At 37.6% G+C, this 21011-nt stretch overlaps 1 protein-coding gene across 3 annotated transcripts; it reads right to left on the bottom strand.

Moving 5' to 3' along the window:
• Positions 1-10: 10 nt before the first annotated feature.
• On the bottom strand, positions 11-12186 carry slc16a5a (solute carrier family 16 member 5a). 3 transcript variants are annotated; one of them, XM_081393701.1, is made up of 6 exons: positions 11868-12173; positions 11722-11786; positions 10347-10760; positions 7893-8036; positions 6251-7069; positions 11-1682 (listed from the first exon to the last, which is right to left on the bottom strand). In XM_081393701.1, the coding sequence occupies exons 3-6, from the start codon at positions 10648-10650 to the stop codon at positions 1435-1437; spliced, it is 1515 nt and encodes a 504-aa protein (XP_081249827.1). In that variant the 5' UTR covers positions 10651-10760; positions 11722-11786; positions 11868-12173; the 3' UTR covers positions 11-1434. The 3 variants fall into 3 exon arrangements, with proteins under 3 accessions (XP_081249827.1, XP_081249825.1, XP_081249826.1); XM_081393699.1 differs by lacking the exon at positions 11722-11786 and having other exon boundaries at positions 11868-12186; XM_081393700.1 differs by having other exon boundaries at positions 11722-12173.
• Between the last annotated feature and the right edge of the window lie 8825 nt (positions 12187-21011).

Below are 21011 nucleotides of genomic sequence, written 5' to 3'. Positions count from 1 at the left end.
AAGCCAAACAATAATTCTGCTTGTTTATTGATAGCAAAAGAAAAAGGCATTGCATTTTTCTGCATACATCTTAGTTTTATATTTAAATTGAGTATAGAAATAAACTATTTTATTATAGTAAATACTTTATATTACACATTGTACAATCAATGATACTCTCTCAGGGGGCTCACAGCCCTATTAGCTTTTAGAAGCTGGTCATTTGCTTTGGTAAAGTAACACAATAACAGAGCAACAACAAGAGAGTTTACATTTAAATCAGCACAAAGTGAAATGTGACACATTAAAAATGGGCCCTTTGCACAAACACAATCTCATTCAGTATAATCCTTGAACCTCACAAACACCCTAAGGGCACATATTTTAAGTTTTCTCATACCCAAGCACTCACTGAGAACAGGAAAAAGTCTTTGTTTTAAATGTGTCTTGGTTAAAAAGGGTCTGTACTTGTACTGAGAAAGCTTTTAGAGCCCACGTGGAAAAACAGCAAAACTATTTTCTCCTGATTTATTATACAGTACTGAATTTGTAGACATTAGACCAACAATCTTCCAATAAGGGTCAGGTTTTTCAGTGCATGGGTCTTATGACACAAATGATGTATAAAACAACAGTGTAATATAGAAGTTTGGGGTTGGTAAGATTATTTTTTTTTTTTTTAAGAAATCAATAGTTTTATTCAGGAAGGATGCATTAAAAAAGCGACATTGATGACATTTATATTGTGTTTTATAAAATGTCTTTCAAATAAATGTTATTCTTTTGAACTTTCTATTCATCAAAGTATACAGAAAAAATATATCACTGTTTCCACTAAAATATTGAGAATAAGATAATATTAAATATTTCTTGAGCACAACATCAGCATATTACAATGATTACTGAAAGATCATATAACATTAGACTGTAATAATGGCTTTGATTTCAAAATATATTAAAATAGAAAACAGTTATTTTAAATTGTAATAACATTTCGATATATTACTGTTTTATTTATTTTTTTGATCAAATAAATGCAGCATTGGTGAGCATAAGAAACGTCTTAAAAAATGAAGAAAATTAATATTAAAGGCATGAGATGAAAAAATCCCTGACTTCAAATAGCTTAATTTCCTGGGCAAATAACTTCAACGTTCAGTCATTTTAGAAGCGTTTCAAATATTTTCTTGAGTTAAGCTTTAACGGATGGCATTGTTTCGCCATGGCATATACTGTATAAGGCAAACCAGTGACGTGAGACCAGGACCTTTACAAATGCAAGTGTCATAAAACAAAGTACAAAACAACCAGGGTTTGACACTCACTGAAATGATACAGTTATAAACAGCACATTCTATGATACCAAGAAATCGGGTAACATATTTTTGTACCTGATATGGATCATAATTGCAAAAACATAAATAACTCTGATCCAGGTCATACATTTGTGATGTTTTATGCTTCTGATGATGGGTTATTTGTGTTGTCCCCATCTGTAGGCACACTGCTGTACTGGCAGTCTGTGGATATATTGATTGCAGGTTTAGCTGGAGACCCAGGCGCTGGTAAACTGTTCTTCTGGGCTGCATCACGGGAGTCCAGCCAGTAAAACGAAACCATCAGGAAAAGAGCTGATAAGGCCACAGAGATGCTGCAGGCCAGGAACATGTATGGGTACTGTCCGGTTCTGTCCACAAGCAATCCTGTAACACAGGTGCAGGGTTATAATAACATTTAACAGTTCCTTTCATATCTAGAGAAGTAAAAACAAAACAAAAAAACTGTAAATTAACCTATACACTCCTGGTCACAAGTTTGGAATAATTAAGTCTCTTCTTCTCACTACGGCTGCATTTATTTGATCAATGATACAGTAAAACCGTAATACTGTGAAATATTACTACAATTTAAAGTGATGGCAAAGATGAATTTTCAGCAGCCAGTCCAGCCTTCAGTGTCACATGAACCTTCAGAAATCATGCTTATTTGGTAAACAATTTTGATCAGTTATTATTGGTGCTCATTTCTTAATAATGGTTCTTATTAATATCAATGTTGAAAGCAGTTGTGCTGCTTAATATTTTTGTCAAAACCATGATTTTTTTTTCTTCAAACAGAGATCAGATCACGATTATCCTACGATTCAGACAACTAAACAAAATAACATGAAATTCTGGAGGTTCTGACAAAATGTTAATTGCTTCAGTCTATTTGAAATGTTTAATTAAAGCACCAAGGAACTTTTCCTCTTCGGTCACCCTACAGGTTGGAAGCGGAATTGTCCATTACCGCTGCCGCCCGCAGCCTACTGTCGCACGCACGCTCGCTGTTTATCCAGCACCGGCTTTGAATGAACGATGTCCACAGACTAGGTAGAGTATTTGATGTGAGTTGCATGATTTCATGAAAGCAAGATGTACTGCGACATCAGAAACGAAGAAAAAGTAAATAATGACTATTGTAACGCTTGACGTAAAGCAAGTCAAATTTGTAGTTTTCTTATGTCTCATTCGAACTACAGAAACGCGACCCGGTTTGGCAAACTTGCATAGTGTGGTTATAGCCGATATAGGGCTGCAAAGCGAACCCAGAAGTGCCTTTCACCCTGTTACGACTTGATGAACCACTGATACGATTTTGGAAACATTATTTTATGGTAAAAAATGTTCCTAAGTGTTGCTTTAATCTGAATATTTATTTATGTTTTGACTCCCTCATAAAGACTTCACTTGTTTAAATACTGTTTATATCTGAACTATAAACTTTTATCCCAGTACTTCTGTGATAATATGAATATTTGCAACACAGAAATAACGATACTGTGTGGTTGAAAAGACTGTTTGTGAAGCTTTAAGACCTTATGTAGCCCCACCCCATTTTTTCTAAGATAAGCCAAGCCAAACATATGTGTATTACTGTAGTAGCACTCCAAGGTGCTAGGTTGTGCTTGGCTCAACTAATAATGACATTTCTGTGTGAGAAAGAGCCAGTTAAGCTTGACCAGATTGAGTACACAGCCTCCGCTCCCACTAACAGGCAAATCCAGATTAATGCTGTTACAATGGAGAATACATTACACTATTTACTCAAACACAGGCACACACTCCCTCACAGATAGTTACACAATCACATATGTTTCATTCTTTATCATAGTGATTTATTATGAGCGCCGCTAGCGTAGCTAGCGAAAGCGGTCATATAGGGATTGTCAAAGTTTTTTTTTTTTTTTTTTTTCGTCACCTTACTGAATTTTTCGTCAACGATACCAGGGACACCGAAGCACCGGGGAACATGAAATTTGGTGGGCATGTAGCCCCACTAGACTTCTACGGAAAAATTTCGTTTGGTCCCCGGGGGCCACTCCCCCCCCCGCGCTGGGCCCCCCCAAACCCAAAAAAATGCAGTTTTTCCTAAATAACTACCTGAACCGTGGCACCAAGGATGAAGAAATTTTTATGGTATGTTGGTCTACTAGACTTTTACGGAAAAATTTTGTTTGGTCCCCGGGGGCCACTTCCCCCCCTGCGCTGGGGCCCCCGTAAATTTTTCGTCAACGATACCAGGGACACCGAAACACCGGGGAACATGAAATTTGGTGGGCATGTAGCCCCACTAGACTTCTACGGAAAAATTTTGTTTGGTCCCCGGGGGCCACTCCCCCCCCCCCGCGCGCTGGGCCCCCCCAAACCCCAAAAAATGCAGTTTTTCCTAAATAACTACCTGAACCGTGGCACCGAGGATGAAGAAATTTTTATGGTATGTTGCTCTTAAGGGCCCACATCAACCTAGCCCATAATCACTCATTTGTGATTTGCGCCCCTCCCATAAAAAATGAAACTGCAATATTATTCTGCTTTAATCGCCCCTATCTTCAGTGGAGATGTTCAGAACTGCACCATATTTCATGTGTATGACTAACTTGACATCCTCTGGGGGTATCCTCTGCTAAGTTTCGTAGAATTTCATCCATGGGGGGATATAAAATAAATTCATTTATGTGCACATTTAGTGACTGTACACTCATCGGCCTGTAGATGGTGCTGTTGAGCGAAGGGTTGCTGGTTTAGGATGATACTGTCACACACACACATGCAGGAATACAAACAAACGCAAGCATGCACACACACTGACATCCACACGCACAGACACACACCCATACACACACATACAAATCCACATGCACAGACACACACACACAAACACACATACGCACACATGTACGCACACATACATACACGCACAGACACACACACACACACACACACAGACACACACATACACAAACACACACACACACACACAGACAGACAGACATGCACATACTACTACTTTTTTTAGGTATATACATAAACACGCAATACAGCCAAATTACTCCACGTCATTTATTTTTGTGGAAAGCCAGTGCAGGCCTGAGCGGCGGTCATATTTTGTACCGCGATGCGGTACATCTAGTTCTTTATATGGCAAGAATGGTTGGGAATGCCTTTAAAAAACATTTATGGGACTTTACTTTGACAGGACAGTTGAGACATGACAGGAAATTATGATGATTTCCTGATCCAAGCAGGATCTTATCTTGGGATAAGAGCAGCTGGATTTTTAGGTAAACACATTTTGTGTTCAGAATTTTTTTATCAAGATTTTAGGGTAAAATTGTTATGAATGTGTAACAAAGTCTATTTTGTAGGTACTGTTACTGGTCACTATTTCTTTACTAAATCTTTACTTGGTTTATTTTGAAATAATAAATATAAATGACAATAAAAGGCATATGGTCATACAGCTGTAGAGGATTTAAAAAAAATTTTTTTTTTCAAACTTTAGAAAAAAAAGTGTAACACTCTTTTTTTAAAATAGACGTGACTTTACGTAAAAGTCAAGCTGTTTGTAGAGTTGAGTGCTGCACAGTTTGAAATAACAAAAGAAATACAAATAAAAAATATGTATAGCACCTTTAGCAAAAAAGCATTATAAAGTGTCTCAAAAATCATATATTAAAAAATAAAACATTCACACAAGTCTTAAAAAAAGTTTTCAAAAAAGAGACAGATTCAGCAAATCTAAATGGTCAAGTGTTATGACAACTGAAGAACAACGGTTCTAAATAGGCTCTCAATAAATATCAGGTCATAAAGCTGAATGCACAGTAGCTATAAATGCAGTTTACTTTCCACCTCTCCAAAAGTATTTCAAGTCACAACATATTTTGTTTAACAGGGGTGTTGCTAGACCTGAATATCCTACTAATGATGAAAAGCTAGAAACGCCCTTGCTATATCTATGGAAACTATACTTGTTGTCTCAAGTCTAGGGCAGCAACAAATGTTGAAACACCAGCAAGACCACATTTAAAACATTCCCTGTCTGTTTTCAACAGATGGTCTCTGGAGTTTAGATGCCTTGTGCATTCAAGTCATAGCTGAACGAACATTAACGCCACCACAGTCATAATTATGAGCGAGAAACTCTGGATTTTCTTTGAGCTCAGAGTTTACGAGTTGGGAGCGTGTCACTGAGAAACATCATTGGATGCAACATCTCTAGTGGACGGTAATTTTTCAGAAATTAATTAAAAACATTAAAAGTAAAACACACCTGATGCACAATCATTGTTCTGAATGACATGGGTCTAATAAACTTGGGTACGTCATGTATGTAGACTGTACGATGATGACACCTATAGAATTGTAGGTTACGGTGCAAGTTAGAGAAGAATAAAGCATCAACAGCATGCACTAGTGGTAAACATTTTTTTTTGCATTTTTGCAATTGTGGTTATTATGTGCGCAGAAAAAAAGAGGAAGCGAAAGAGGAGAATATGGACTAAGAATAAGTAGTGTTAAATTTAGCTCCACGTCGTGTTGATTAATACGCCAATTCATGTTGCGTTTTTTTGGCTAGTCAGTAAACGTAGGTTGTAGCAGCAAACACAATGAGTCGCAGGCTATCTTTGGTCGCAAGACCGTGACAACGGCCGTATTTGAACCTCTCTCGCTGTACGATGTAGGAGCCACGACTGGTCATCTTTCGTCTAGGACAGCCCAATATCATACAATGTGTACCGGAGATAAGAGAAGGTACACCGCCATCTTGCGCCGACAAAAGTGACTTAAACGTACCTCTTAAACTCATAATTACGACTCTCCAACGCTTAAATACGAACTCCCCAGGAGGACTTGAACACACCTCATTTGAGTCGTACATATACAGGCAGTGACGGTGCTGTCGACTTACACTACACATAATTCAAAACACAAAGTTTTCAAGTTACCTGCGAGGGGAGGTCCTATCAGCAGTGTGACGCTTTCCATGATAGACAGAAGGCCGAGCGCAGACGGGAATCGACTCATTTCCACTGTATCCATCAGGACGGTGAACATCAGTGAGCCTACCACGCTCATGGACAGTCCGTAGATCAGCACGTAAATTAACAGCACATTGAAATAGGGAGCAATGCAGCAGATACTATTACTGAGTCCATTTATTAGAAGTGCGACTGAGAAAACGTAGATGTGTCGACCTTTAAACCAGGATAGGCTGAAGAGCACTCCGGCGGGAGGCCGCACAAAGATGTTGACAAAACCTAGGATGGAAAGCAGCAGGGCGGCTCGGCTTGGATCCATGTGATCTGATGCATACGGGACCAGGAAAATAAGTGGCACCACAAACCCCAGCATCATCCAAGTGATGCCCAATGAAAACACCCGAAATCGCAGGTTGCTGCAGAAGAGGTCAAAGGCCATGTGTTTTCTGGGGAACGATGTTAAGCTCTGACAGATTCCTGGCACACATCCCTTTTTGCCTGGGGATATGGGACTGTTGCTCATCACCTCTGAGTTTTTGGGCTTGCGAGGCCTGAGCGGTCTCATAACAGCTCCACAAACACAGCAGTTGAGCAGCACAGCGCCAAGCACCAGAAAGCTTCCTCTCCAGCCCAGCTTACTCTGTAGATAGTCACCTAAAAAGGGCAATGTACACAGACCCAGAGCAGTACCAGTGGAGGACATCGCATTGGCAAAAGGACGACGGCGCACAAAGTAGTGGCCAAGTATGGTGACAGCGGGCTGGAAGCTGAAACAGAAGCCCAAACCTGTAAAACAAACAGAGGGTCATGCATTATAAAGAACTGACTGATGGATTACAAACTTGTTAACTGAATTACAAACTACAAAACAAAACTGAAGTTCACTGTACTAAATAATCATCAATGAATAATAAATACATAAAATCTGTAACTGTAGATGAGTGTTTAAATAACACATTTAGTTACGATTAAACAATATGATAATCAATATTATATTATCTAATAATAATCAATCAATAATATAAAATAAATGATCATGTATTATTTGCTTGTCAACTATCAGAGCTGTAAATGTAAATACATTTATTTATTATCTATTTAATTAATAATAATATTAATGACCAAATATTTAATTTAATGTATTTTGATTTAATATTAAATATATACTTAATATTGATATTATTTATATATTTTTTATTTATATTAATACAAATTTAGAAACTTATAAATAATACATTTATTTGATCATTTACATTTATTTTGCCGCTTTATGCTACAGTACATCCATTTTTAACATCTGGAACTATCTTTGTGGGTGGTCATTTTAATAAAACACACATAATTAAAACAGCATCACACTCTCAGTAGTAGTGTTGGTCTGAATGCCTGTAGCCAAATAACAGCCATGCTGATCATAAGCAGGATTATTGTGTGCTCAAGAATTAACTACATCATATTTGTATTCATATTCTTATTCATGTCAGGCGGTAAAGCGCTTAGTGATAACTCTTTATATAATCACAATGACGTTTATGTAATCACTGTTGTTGCTCTTTCATATACAGATCAAGCAATATGTCATAATCACTTCCTCTGGGGACTTACTGACCTGTGATGACCCCAGTAGTGATGTATAAGTGAACTATTGAATGTGAGAAAGAGCTGACCACCATCCCCAAACCACTCAGCACTCCCCCAAACATTACTGTCGCCCGGCAACCGAAGCGCTCCACCAGCACACTACACAGAGGACCTGGAAGAAAAATGCTTACAGTAAAAAAAAACTACTTAATCATTTTCAAAAACCAGCTACTCAAAACACCATCAATAAACTACCTAAACAATGTACTGCCTTGTTCAAATATGTTAAGCAAATATCAACATACAAGTAATTGACACATTGCAGTTCAAGAGGTACACTTAAGTGTGTGTAATAAATGTTGGCTCTAGCTGTAGCCTCTTTTTTTTTATTATGACTATGACTGCTACAATGACTATCGCTGTAAGGGTATGATAAGGGTATAATGACTTTTAATAACCCTGTCTGTTGGATCTAATTTACATTGCCTTGCGAAAGTCTTTGTACCCCTTCATTCTTTTCACATTTTGTTATGTTGCAGACTTGAATGCTAAACCTCTTTAAATAACTTTATTTCCACATCAATCTACACTCCATACACAATTATGACAGAGCAAAAAAAAAAAAAAAAAACAGATTTGGATAACTTTGCACAATTATATATATATATATAATATATATATATATATGAAATAATTACATTGCATAAGTATTCCTACCCTTTTCTGGGATCATTTAAATTTAGCTCAGGAGCATTCCAATGTCACTAGTAGATGTTACTTCATTTTGAGTGGAGTTAACCTGTGGCATATTAGACTGAATGGGTATGATTTGGAAAGGCACACACCTCTCAATAAAAGGTCTAACAGCTGGTAATTGGCAAAAACCAAGCCACGAGGTCAAAAGAACTGCCGGTAGAGCTCAGAGACAGGATTGTGTCAAGACACAGATCTGGGGAAGAACTCAGCTGCATTGAAGGTTCACAGAATCATTTAGCCTCCATAATCCTTAATGGAAGAAGATGTGAACAAGTAGGACTCTTCTTAGAACTGGCCTCCTTGCCAAACTGAGGAATCAATGGTGAAGTGACTTGGTTAGAGTGGTGACCAAGAAGCTGATGGTCACTCTAGTGGAGCTCCATGATCATGGAGATAGGAGGAACTTACAGAAGGACAAACATCACTGCAACAATCCACTTATCTGGGTTTTATGGCAGAGTGGCCAGACTCAAGCCTCTCCTCAGTGAAGACATGTAACCCCACTTGGAGCTTGAACCCAATCGAACATCCCTGGAGAAACCTGAAAATGGCTGGCCAGTGCACCAATGGTTCCCATCCAATCTCACAGAGCTTGAGAGGACCTGAGAAGAATGGCAGAAAATCGCCAAATGCTGATGTGCAAACTTTGCTGCATCATACCCAAAAAGATTTGAGACTGTAAAGGTGCTTCAACTAAGTACTGCATTAAGGGTACAAATGCTAATGCAAATGTACTTATTTCAGTTTTTCCTTTTTAATAAAGTTGTCACAAAATAGTTTTTTGCTTTGTCATTATGATGTATGGACTGTAGATTGATGTGAAAAAAAAAGTAATCTAAAGTAGTTTAACATAAGGCAGCCACATAACAAAATGTGAAAAAGGAAGGGGTATTAACACCTTTGCAAGGCACTGTAGCTTAATCAGATAATGACCATAACTTCCTTCTCACAGTGGAGAGAAAATATGTTTTTTTTTATAGCATATCTACTCCAAAATATTTTTTTTAACGCTAAATGAATTGCATACTTATGCATTCAGTGCAGTTACCCGATGAAGAGAAAGACATCTGATTAAACAAATTATGCATAGGCCTAGTGCTCCTTTGATTTACTGCATGTAAAATATATGCATTATTAACCCACTGCTAGTCTTTGGAAAAAAAATTTCAGTGAATCTGTTTTTTACACAAGTTACACTTTTTGTTTTTGGTTCATTTTGACCCCCAGAATCACCCCAAAGTTAAGAATACTGAAAGGTTAAAAAAGGAGTATAAACTTACTGAATACAAATAAGAGAGGGGCGGAGTTAAATCATTTGGTAATCTAATTAAATTGTTGATTAGTGTTTCTTTTTAATACAATTGCTGGAAAAGTAACACGTCTCTGGAGTGGAGGTATTTTTGCAAGTTAAATTTCAATTAAGAGACACTCAAACCCTAACTATAAGAAAGCCATTTGAAGGATTATTCTCCCAAAAAGTGTAAACACTGTGACTCTGTGGCACTTTCAGAATAATGCTCGGTTTTTTAAACTGCCTGATTTCACCACATTGCCTCGTAAGTTTTGGGGTGGGACTTCTTGTTTGTCCGACCAATGGTAGATGTGCAAAGTGTTCAGGAAACCGTTCTGATTATTTTTGCAATTTTGTTTGGTTGTGCTAGTGGAGAAGAAATTACAAACTGATTAAGCATTTTTTAAACAAAAACTGACTATATCACATTCTTACCTCCGGCATGCAGAACTGACGTCATTATTGATGGCACCCAAGATGTCTCACTGTTACTGGCGTTAAATTCTTCCTGAAGATCTAAGTAGAAAATACCAATGCATGCAGGGAAGGCCAGTGTCAGAGCTAAGACAACGATGGTAGCCACCAGGACCACCCACCCCCAGCCTCCATCTGGAGCTTCGCAGGTAGCTGGATGATCTTGATCAGAAGGGGGTCCTGGTCCTTGTTTCTCTCCCTCAGATTCAGGCTCATCTAGCTCCCCCGCCTGCTCCTCTGTGCTGGAAGGTTGTTGAGGTGCCATGTTTCCTAAATGATGGTAATCAAGTCACTGCCGTCTGGGTTTTTCCACCTGATCCGGGCGGCTTTGGGCTCTCAGCACCAGAAGAGCAGGGAAACACATTCTTGTATATTCTATATAACCAACACAAAAAAAAATCTTATTGAACAAAGATCCATTTAAAACATTTTCCATACAAACAGAACAGAATTTTTAAAATATAGAAAACCATGCAAAATATTAGGTGGAGCTACAAAAGTGAGTTCTAGTACGAACTTGTCAAACCCCTCTTTGTTTACTTTTCAAGTTCAAGTGGACCAGAGGGGGAAGGGTTATTGGTCACATCCACCTTAGAAATGTTTCAGTTTGTTTCATCTGTAGCCTAACTTAATATTAACCAATTGAACATTTGTCCACAACCTACAACAAATCTGGATGTAGTCGTTTTTTGTTCTTCTCGTAATCTTTCATGTCAGTGAATTGGTTTCTTTCTTCTGTTGTACGCAAAGGAAGACGTATTTAATAAGGTTGGCATGGTAACCAGACAGTGACTACCATAGTATTGTTTTTTCCTACTAAACTAAGTCAATGGCACCCAGTCAACTGTCTGTCAACACATTCTTTAAAATATAATTTTTTTTTGTGTTCAACAGAAGAAAGAACCTCATACAGGTTTGGAACAACCTGAGGGTGAGTAGGTCTAGTAAAGACAAACTTTTCATATTAAAAAGACATTCATGTGTCGCGACCTGGCGTAACGATGTAACTTAGGGGTCACTGAACGGATAAAAAGATTCGACTCGCTGGGATGAATCAAAATCCCCACCATTTGTATTTTACTTGACATTATCCTTCTCCATTGTCTGGTGTTTTTGCTCAAATTCTACAGCAATGACAGATCTGCTGTTCCGGAAGAAGCGACTTTATACATAAACAACAAAGAAACTAAACGAAAAGCCGATGCCTAGCCAAGGCTACTTGTGATTACAATAGCTGCCAAAACACTTTAGAAAAAAAAAAAACCTTAAGACGTATTTGACCGGCTAAAGCCCTAAAGTAAGCTTCTCAAAACAAACAGTATTTTATAGAAATTACCTGAATTTGGCCACATCACCGGGAAGACACGAGTCAATGACAAAATTTAATCCTGTTCTTCAAGCCTGATACGAGTGGGAAAAGGCGTTTTGCTTTGCTCAAACACGGTAAAATTCAAAGCTTGAAAAGCTAAACAACAAACGAACCTTTTAGCGCATTTTCAGGCATCCGCGCCAGTGCCGCGTCTCTGTGCTGCTGTGGAGACTGTCATATCAGCGGTAGGAAGGAGGAGACACTTTGTGGCAGCAGTTTCAGTCTCCAGACGATTAAGCAAAGGCGAATGTAACAGCTTGTTCTCTCGCATGTCGCACTATGACTACATAACACAAATGGAGAGAGCAATATGAAATTGGTAACGGCTCCTTTAACAGCAGCAGTCTACGCGTAGGGAAATTTGAGCACCGAGGCGATGGCATGGCATTTCCTCTCTCGCCTTTTCCCCAGAGCAACTCGGTTTCATCCGCCTAGTACCGCGCAGAAGGGCGGGTTTCAAGTGTGCTGGCGTAGTTTAGCAAAAATAGGCTAACTCATAGACTTTCAAAGTGTTTTTAGTCCATTCATACAGCAAGTAGGATTATTAAAAGTAAAATTACCCCCAACAGTAATAGATTAAGAGTAGCCTAAAGTAGCCTACCCATGACGCAGATGTCCTTTGTGCACTCAGGTTCTAAATCCAAAACAAACATCTTATTACCCAAAACACGCTTGAATATTTTCCAATAGGCTATACTCACCATTTACAAGTAAAAAATATTACGTTTAATATGTTAAATGCATGTAATGTCAATTTAGATAACCTGAATTAAAGAACAACCACCGAATCGAGATATTTAAAGAAAAAAAAAAGTCTGAGGAACTTTCTTCAGTGGAATACAAAAGATGTTGGACACAGAAAGTCTGTCACTATTAAAGCGAGTGGTGACTGAGACTGTCATTCTGCCCAACTTCTCCTTTTGTGTTCCATGGAAGAAACAAGACATATTTGGTCGAAATGAAATTGTTTGAGGTAAACTATCCCTTCAAAATAATAGTATTAGCCTATTTACAGGGTTTCCATGGAAATGAAACATCAGTAGGCTAGATTTTAAATAATGCTTTCCTGATATGGCAAATGAATATTTCAATAGTGAAAGGCTCAAAAATATTTAGGATAGTTGTCTTAAAATTACGGTTTGTGAGCACAAAATCTAAAATATAATATAGATTTATATTTTTTTAAATGTCAAAATATTTTATAACAGAATATATACAAAGTTTTAATGTAAAAATTTTTTACACAAAATGAGCATGCCACAAGTCTGAAACACAAACACATTTTATGATAAAAATCAAACATTATCATTTTGCAAGCTGTAGGCCTACATTGCAAGAAACTGCATCAGAAGACAAACTTAAAAAATGAAAACAAAAAAAATGGACATTGAAAAGGACAGTCTGATCAAGACTATTCATTTCCAGAACACTTAGCTCCACAATCTCCATAGCTTAGTGACATATTTGACACTTTACATCAATACTATTGACAATGCAATACACCCAAAACATCTGATGAAAGAGCAGGTTTTCAGCACGTTTAAATGTGTGTGTACTGTGTACTGTATATTAAAGCATGCAGGTGTTGTAGACTAACTATCATGGCAGGGGGAAAAAAAACCCTCTTCTGTTAAACACGGACCTTGTTTTTAACATTTATCTGAAAATGTTATGACAGAGGACTGCACTTTTGGTCAGCTCGAAAACATTGATTGAAAGTAAATTTAAATCAAATACGGGGGTGTTGCAAAGTATATTTTGCCTCAGCAAGCAAGTTTTACAAGTTTGATTTTAGTGATTTCAACAAAACAAACAAAATAGGGCCAGATTTTCCACTTCTTAAGTGTTATTAATAGTGGGGTGGCTAAGCGCAGATTTTCATCAGAATCGATCACTTAGCGATAAAAGCATGAAATTTGGTATGAAGGCTCACAAAGAGGGTCTGATCAGATTTAGGACCGTAGGCGCTCAAAATTTGGCCCCTGGGGGCCATGTCGGCCATTTTTTAAAATGGCCGCCAAATATGGATTTCGTAATGGGAAAATGAATTAAAAGCTGCCAGAAACATAAAATGCAATAACACATTTCATTATAAATACATGTAAACATGAGCACACTTTCACATAGAAGGTCTTTAAATTTTAAAATATAAGATATATAAGATCTATAATATATAATATAAGAAATATATGTTTTAAAAAAAAATTAAAATGGCCACCAAATTTCATAATGTCATAATGGATAGACGACAGAAATTAACAATTAAAAAAGTTGCACATTTGATCATTAATCAATCTAGTTGATAAAAGGAAAAGAGGTTATGATATCTATCAGAAATTATGTACTTTTTAAATGTATATTTAAATATTTAATATTAAATTGTGTGCATATACTAATACGCATCATTTTTACTTAGTAGTTTGTCAGTGACTCCTCCTTATTCAGTCAGTAGGTTTCATCTTGTGGTGGCCACAGTTAAATATTATTCTCTTTAAAATCTAGGGAACTGGTGGGATGTTTTACTCTTGACTACAAGTGAGATAAAGGCAAAGTCAGTTGAATGTGTTTCTCACTGTTACTCAGTAAAAATAGTGTAGGCTAATACTGCAAGTAAGCAAACATAACTCAGGCAAATATAACATAAAATAGATTTTAGTCTGCAGGAATTTAGAGTTAGGATTCTGTGAAATAAAGTAGGTGTACATTTCCACAGAATTTCATTTAGGCTGGTTATCTAAACTAGCTGCAATTCATCCTATTTGTTTCATTGTAACTCTGTGCTCTTGTACGGCTACCACCCAAAGCTAATCTCAGTCAATTATTTGCTCTCCAAATGCTCTAACCTTGACTAGAAATATTAATTTTAAGAACTGTTGAGTCCTGCTGGATTATTTGCAAGTGGTTTAGTAGGTAGGCCTACACATCACATTGTAGACCGAGTTTTCCACACAAGAAAACGTAAATTAGCATGATTAGCATGATTACTACATTTAGTCAATCGATTTAATCTTTTTTGTGCCAGTTAAGTGAAATAGAGTAGCCAATATTTTTTTAAGTTATTAGCATACATCTTTTAAGTTAGTAGTAGACCTCAATACAGTTCCACGTCTTAAGAAAAACTAAAACTACAAGACCACTACACAAGAACTGGTGGAGTAATGATACATGTGAAAGAGAGGTTTGACTGTAAATTAATTGAAAACCTCAGTGATTCTATAGAATGTGTGGGTTTAACCATCAGACTCTCACCGGAAATATCATTTGTGGTTATTGTGCTGTATAGACCTCCAACGGCAAAGGACATTTTCTTTACCCATCTCACTGAGATACTTAAAAAATGTAACAATAAGGAAATTATTTTGCTAGGAGATTATAATATCAATTGGCTAGATAAAAAAAGGAAAAGGAAAAAATTAAAACAAATAACAACTAAGTTTCACATGGTGCAAATGATAAAGAATGCAACTCGTATAACAAAATCATCCCAAACATTGATTGATCTTGTATTCACAAATAGAGATGAACGGATTGCAAAATCCTATAACCTGATAACTGGACTATCTGACCACAACCTTACTTTGATAGTCAGGAGGTTATCAAAAACGAGATATAAAACTTCTAATAGAATTGATATCAATTCAGGGGCTTCATATATCTCAAATAGAGACTTGAAATTGTTTTATAATGAAATAGAACAAATTCAATGGAATCAGATAACAAAAATTGCCAATCAGCAAGTAATGACTTCATGATAACCTTTAGTGATCTATCGAAATACTCCAAAGAATCATCTCGGAAAATCAAAAGTAAAACACCTCTTCCCTGGATGAATGAGACGGTGTGGAATTTAATGAAACTAAGAGATGCAGCACTTAAAAAGTCCTTGAAAACGGGCTTTTTGACAGACTCAAGGAGCTCAGAAACAAAGTCACCACACTGTTACGAAGAACGAAAGCAAAAAATTTTATGAATTTAATTGAACAAGCAAAAGGAAACACTAAAAGACTTTGGCAAACCATTGATAAAGTAACTGGTCGGAAGAGTTGTAAAGGTCATAAATGAGAAATTAATATTAATGGAAATCTGGAAACTGATGCTCAACTAGTGGCAAATCATTTTAATAATTACTTTATAGAATCAGTCAAAGAACTGGGAATTCAAAACATTGACTCAAATAATTATGTACGAGCATCTGACTGTATTTCACATGAACAAAATATGCTATATTTTAAATTGACAAATGAATTTGAAATAAATAAAATGTTGCAATCATTGACAAATTCTAAAAGTAAAGATATTTGGGGAATGGACAATGCTCTTCTTAAAAAATATAAAGACAGTTTTGTAACTCCCATCACATACCTGATAAACAAATCAATAGAAGAGAGCTCTTTTCCCACTGCTTTCAAAACCGCAGTAATCACTCCAGTATTCAAATCGGGGGACAAACATGAGGTCTGCAATTACAGGCCGATTAGCATACTTCCTGTTGTCTCAAAGATTACAGAGAAAGTAATTGCGGAGCAATTAAAAGAACATTTAAACAAAAATAATATGCTACATCCCATGTAATTTGGATATAGAAAACACAATTCCACCGAAACTGCATGTTGTTACTTTATTGAGGTGGTGAAGGCAAAGCTGGAAAAGAGCGGGGTCGTGGGCGCCGTGTTTTTGGACCTACGCAAGGCGTTTGACACGGTCAACCATTCTGTGCTAGTGAGGAAGCTGAGCAACTATAATTTGTCTCTAAGAGCACTACAGTGGGTAGAATCATATCTCAGTGATCGTGTCCAGTGCGTAAGAGTCAAAAGTAAGTTATCAACATCTAAGACTAATGACATGGGTGTCCCACAAGGGAGGCTCTGTTCTTGGCCCATTGCTGTTCGCGCTTTACATAAATGATCTCCCTTCGATGTGCGGTGATGTGGACATGATGTACGCGGACGACACTGTAGTTTACGTACATGGAAGTGATGCGATGATGCGACCAGTGTAGCTAATAAACTTACCAATGTTATGGGAAACATCTTGAATTGGCTTTCCTCTGCCTCGCTTACGCTGAATGTAAATAAAACAGTAGCAATGTATTTTACTAAAACTCAAAAACTGCAGTCCTCCTTCCCATGCATTTATGCAAATCAGAGTCAAATAAAAGTAGTGGAGGAATTTAAATATTTAGGCCTTATTTTGGATTCAACCTTTACTTTTAAAAAACATGTTGAGAAAATCTGCTGCACGCTAAAATACAGTTTGTCTGTTTTTAGACATATTAGGAATACACTGACTCATGATGCTGCAAAAATTTACTTGGAGGCAATGATAATTCCTCATATTAATTATTGTATTTCTTGTTGGTCACAGACGAGTGAAACAGCAATAAAACCTCTAAAATCTTTATATAATCAAGCTGTTAAAGTGTTAGACAAAAAGCCACTGAGATACCATCACTGTCTGATTCTTGGAAAATACAGCATGTTAAACTTTGATAATATAATTGTGTATGCCAATGTGCGATTAGTTTTTAAAATTTTGAATAATATTGCACCTCCACCCCTGAAAACATTTGTCCAGCTTTGTTCTGAACAGATGACTAGGAGCTCCAGGTCCACGAGTCGCAATGACTGCAGACTGCCTAAACGTGGCTCGGCTTTTGCACAGACAGCCTTCTCATTTAAAGGCATCAAAGAATGGAACAAACTGCCACAGAGTCTGAAACTTTCCTTAGACCTAAAGGACTTCTCTCGCAATACAAGGAAAGCGTTATTGGAAACCCAGTCATGTCAGCATAGATAACTGTGTATGTATATATGATTTTTAGTGATGTTTTATTGTAGTAAATTTGGTATGATTATATTAGGACTGGTGGCTGTAATGGGTGTATGGTTGATTGAATGAATTAATAGTTGCATTTGAGTGGTCAAATACATTTTATATTGTATATTTTGTATTGTAATTCACCTGCTCAGGGACTGCAGATGGAAACTAGCTTAGGCTAAATCTGGTGCAAGGCATCTTTAATTAATGTTTTTTGCACATTGTCCCTGTTGAAATAAATAAACAAACAAACAAGAACTACTGTGATTAAATTAGCACGATTAGCATGATTACCACAATTACAATCGATTTAATCTTTTTTGTGCCAGTTAAGTGAAATAGAGTAGCCAATATTTTTTAAGGTATTAGCACACATCTTTTAAGTTAATAGTAGACCTCAAATAAAGTTCCACTTCATAAGAAAAACTAAAACTACAAGACCACTACACAAGAACTACTGTGATCCAATGCAATGGCTAAAACCTTCAAATTATTTAATCCTGGATATACTGATCCCCCAACACAAATAACTGGGAATTGTGTTTCACTTGTCAGAATAATACTCAAGAGCCACTCAGATGCCCATCAAATTGTCAAGGGCAGGTCAATACTGAACGTTACAAAAATCTGGCAGAGAATCTATTCAAATTTGATGAACTTAAACAACTCCTGATATCTCTACAGATTGCACGTTTAGATGACAGGAAAGGTATAGAGGCCACATTTATTAGGAATTATTGTATCACCATTGGTGAATTGCTTTGGTAGAGACCAGACAAAGATCAGCTCTTAATCACTTGTCACTGTGATGTCTAATTTTGATCACATAACATGAATATACAGATAATTCATTAACCCATGTATAGTAATATTTAGTATTACAGGAGCAAATTTTAAAGAGTTTAAAGACCTTCTATGTGAAAGTGTGCTCATGTTTACATGTATTTATGGTGAAATATGTTATTGCATTTTATGTTTCTGGCAGCTTTTAATCCATTTTCCCATTACAAAATCCATATTTGGTGGCCATTTTGAAAAATGGCCGCCATGACCCCCAGGGGTCAAATTTCAAGCGCCTACGGTCCTAAATCTGATCAGACCCCCTTTGTGAGCCTTCCTACCAAATTTGATGCTTTTATCGCAAAGTGATCGATTTTTGCGCTTAACCGCCCTACTAAGGTAAATTTGTCTCTTTCGCTCAATTTCCGTTGAGAAATCTCAGATTTGATAGTAGGTTTTGCAAGTTCAACATGGGTTATAGGTCAAAAGTTGAATGAACGAGTACTTATGTCCTTTCGATTTCTTACAGGTTGAGGTTGAGTTATTGTTGCCAGGGGGGCAATGTTTCAGAAAACACTGAAGCTTCCCCGGGCGCCGCCATCGATTAGCAGACCCCCACCTGCTGTTAGACTCCCATTCATTTTGGCATCACTTTGACAGCGAATAACTTACATCTGAGGTGTTTAAAGACTCCATTTGTCCATTATTTATTTCTAAAGAAACACGAAAATGTATAAAAGGCTCCATTACCTTGTATCTTACGTTGTGGCCCCATAGAAGCAGTTTTTGTAAAAATAGGCTAACGATTGCGTCATAACCATGCGACTCTCTGTCGCACAGTAGAGAAATTACCATATAGACAGGAGGAGAAGCTTGTGGGCAATCGGGGGGACGTGGAGGCAAAATGACAAAATATTTAATCAGAATACTTAGCAAAAGTTGCTCCTTCTCCTAGCTCATGGACACCTCCTACTCACACTCTCCGGGAATGATTCAGATTTATCTTGGCACAGCTACTAGAAGACAGACAGGTTGCTCACGTGACATCTACAGTGAGGAAAATAAGTATTTGAACACCCTGCTATTTTGCAAGTTCTCCCACTTGGAAATCATGGAGGGGTCTGAAATTGTCATCGTAGGTGCATGTCCAGTCCACTGTGAGAGACATAATCTAAAAAAAAAAATCCAGAAATCACAATATATGATTTTTTAACTATTTATTTGTATGACACAGCTGCAAATAAGTATTTGAACACCTGTCTATCAGCTAGAATTCTGACCCTCAAAGACCTGTTAGTCTGCCTTTAAAATGTCCACCTCCACTCCATTTATTATCCTAAATTAGATGCACCTGTTTGAGGTCGTTAGCTGCATAAAGACACCTGTCCACCCCATACAATCAGTAAGAATCCAACTACTAACATGGCCAAGACCAAAGAGCTGTCCAAAGACACTAGAGACAAAATTGTACACCTCCACAAGGCTGGAAAGGGCTACGGGGAAATTGCCAAGCAGCTTGGTGAAAAAAGGTCCACTGTTGGAGCAATCATTAGAAAATGGAAGAAGCTAAACATGACTGTCAATCTCCCTCGGACTGGGGCTCCATGCAAAATCTCACCTCGTGGGGTCTCAATGATCCTAAGAAAGGTGAGAAATCAGCCCAGAACTACACGGGAGGAGCTGGTCAATGACCTGAAAAGAGCTGGGACCACCGTTTCCAAGGTTACTGTTGGTAATACACTAAGACGTCATGGTTTAAAATCATGCATGGCACGGAAGGTTCCCTTGCTTAAACCAGCACATGTCAAGGCCCGTCTTAAGTTTGCCAATGACCATTTGGATAATCCAGAGGAGTCATGGGAGAAAGTCATGTGGTCAGATGAGACCAAAATAGAACTTTTTGGTCATAATTCCACTAAACGTGTTTGGAGGAAGAAGAATGATGAGTACCATCCCAAGAACACCATCCCTACTGTGAAGCATGGGGGTGGTAGCATCATGCTTTGGGGGTGTTTTTCTGCACATGGGACAGGGCGACTGCACTGTATTAAGGAGAGGATGACCGGGCCCATGTATTGCGAGATTTTGGGGAACAACCTCCTTCCCTCAGTTAGAGCATTGAAGATGGGTCGAGGCTGGGTCTTCCAACATGACAATGACCCGAAGCACACAGCCAGGATAACCAAGGAGTGGCTCTGTAAGAAGCATATCAAGGTTCTGGCGTGGCCTAGCCAGTCTCCAGACCTAAACCCAATAGAGAATCTTTGGAGGGAGCTCAAACTCTGTGTTTCTCAGCGACAGCCCAGAAACCTGACTGATCTAGAGAAGATCTGTGTGGAGGAGGAGTGGGCCAAAATCCCTCCCGCAGTGTGTGCAAACCTGGTGAAAAACTACAGGAAATGTTTGACCTCTGTAATTGCAAACAAAGGCTACTGTACCAAATATTGATTTTCTCAGGTGTTCAAATACTTATTTGCAGCTGTATCATACAAATAAATAGTTAAAAAATCATACATTGTGATTTCTGGATTTTTTTTTTTAGATTATGTCTCTCACAGTGGACATGCACCTACGATGACAATTTCAGACCCCTCCATGATTTCTAAGTGGGAGAACTTGCAAAATAGGAGGGTGTTCAAATACTTATTTTCCTCACTGTA

This window comes from Scardinius erythrophthalmus (genome assembly GCF_964197995.2).
Source record: "Scardinius erythrophthalmus genome assembly, chromosome: 18".
NCBI lineage: Eukaryota > Metazoa > Chordata > Actinopteri > Cypriniformes > Leuciscidae > Scardinius > Scardinius erythrophthalmus.
Note: the sequence above shows the minus strand (reverse complement) of the source record. Positions and strands in the feature narration are given on the sequence as shown.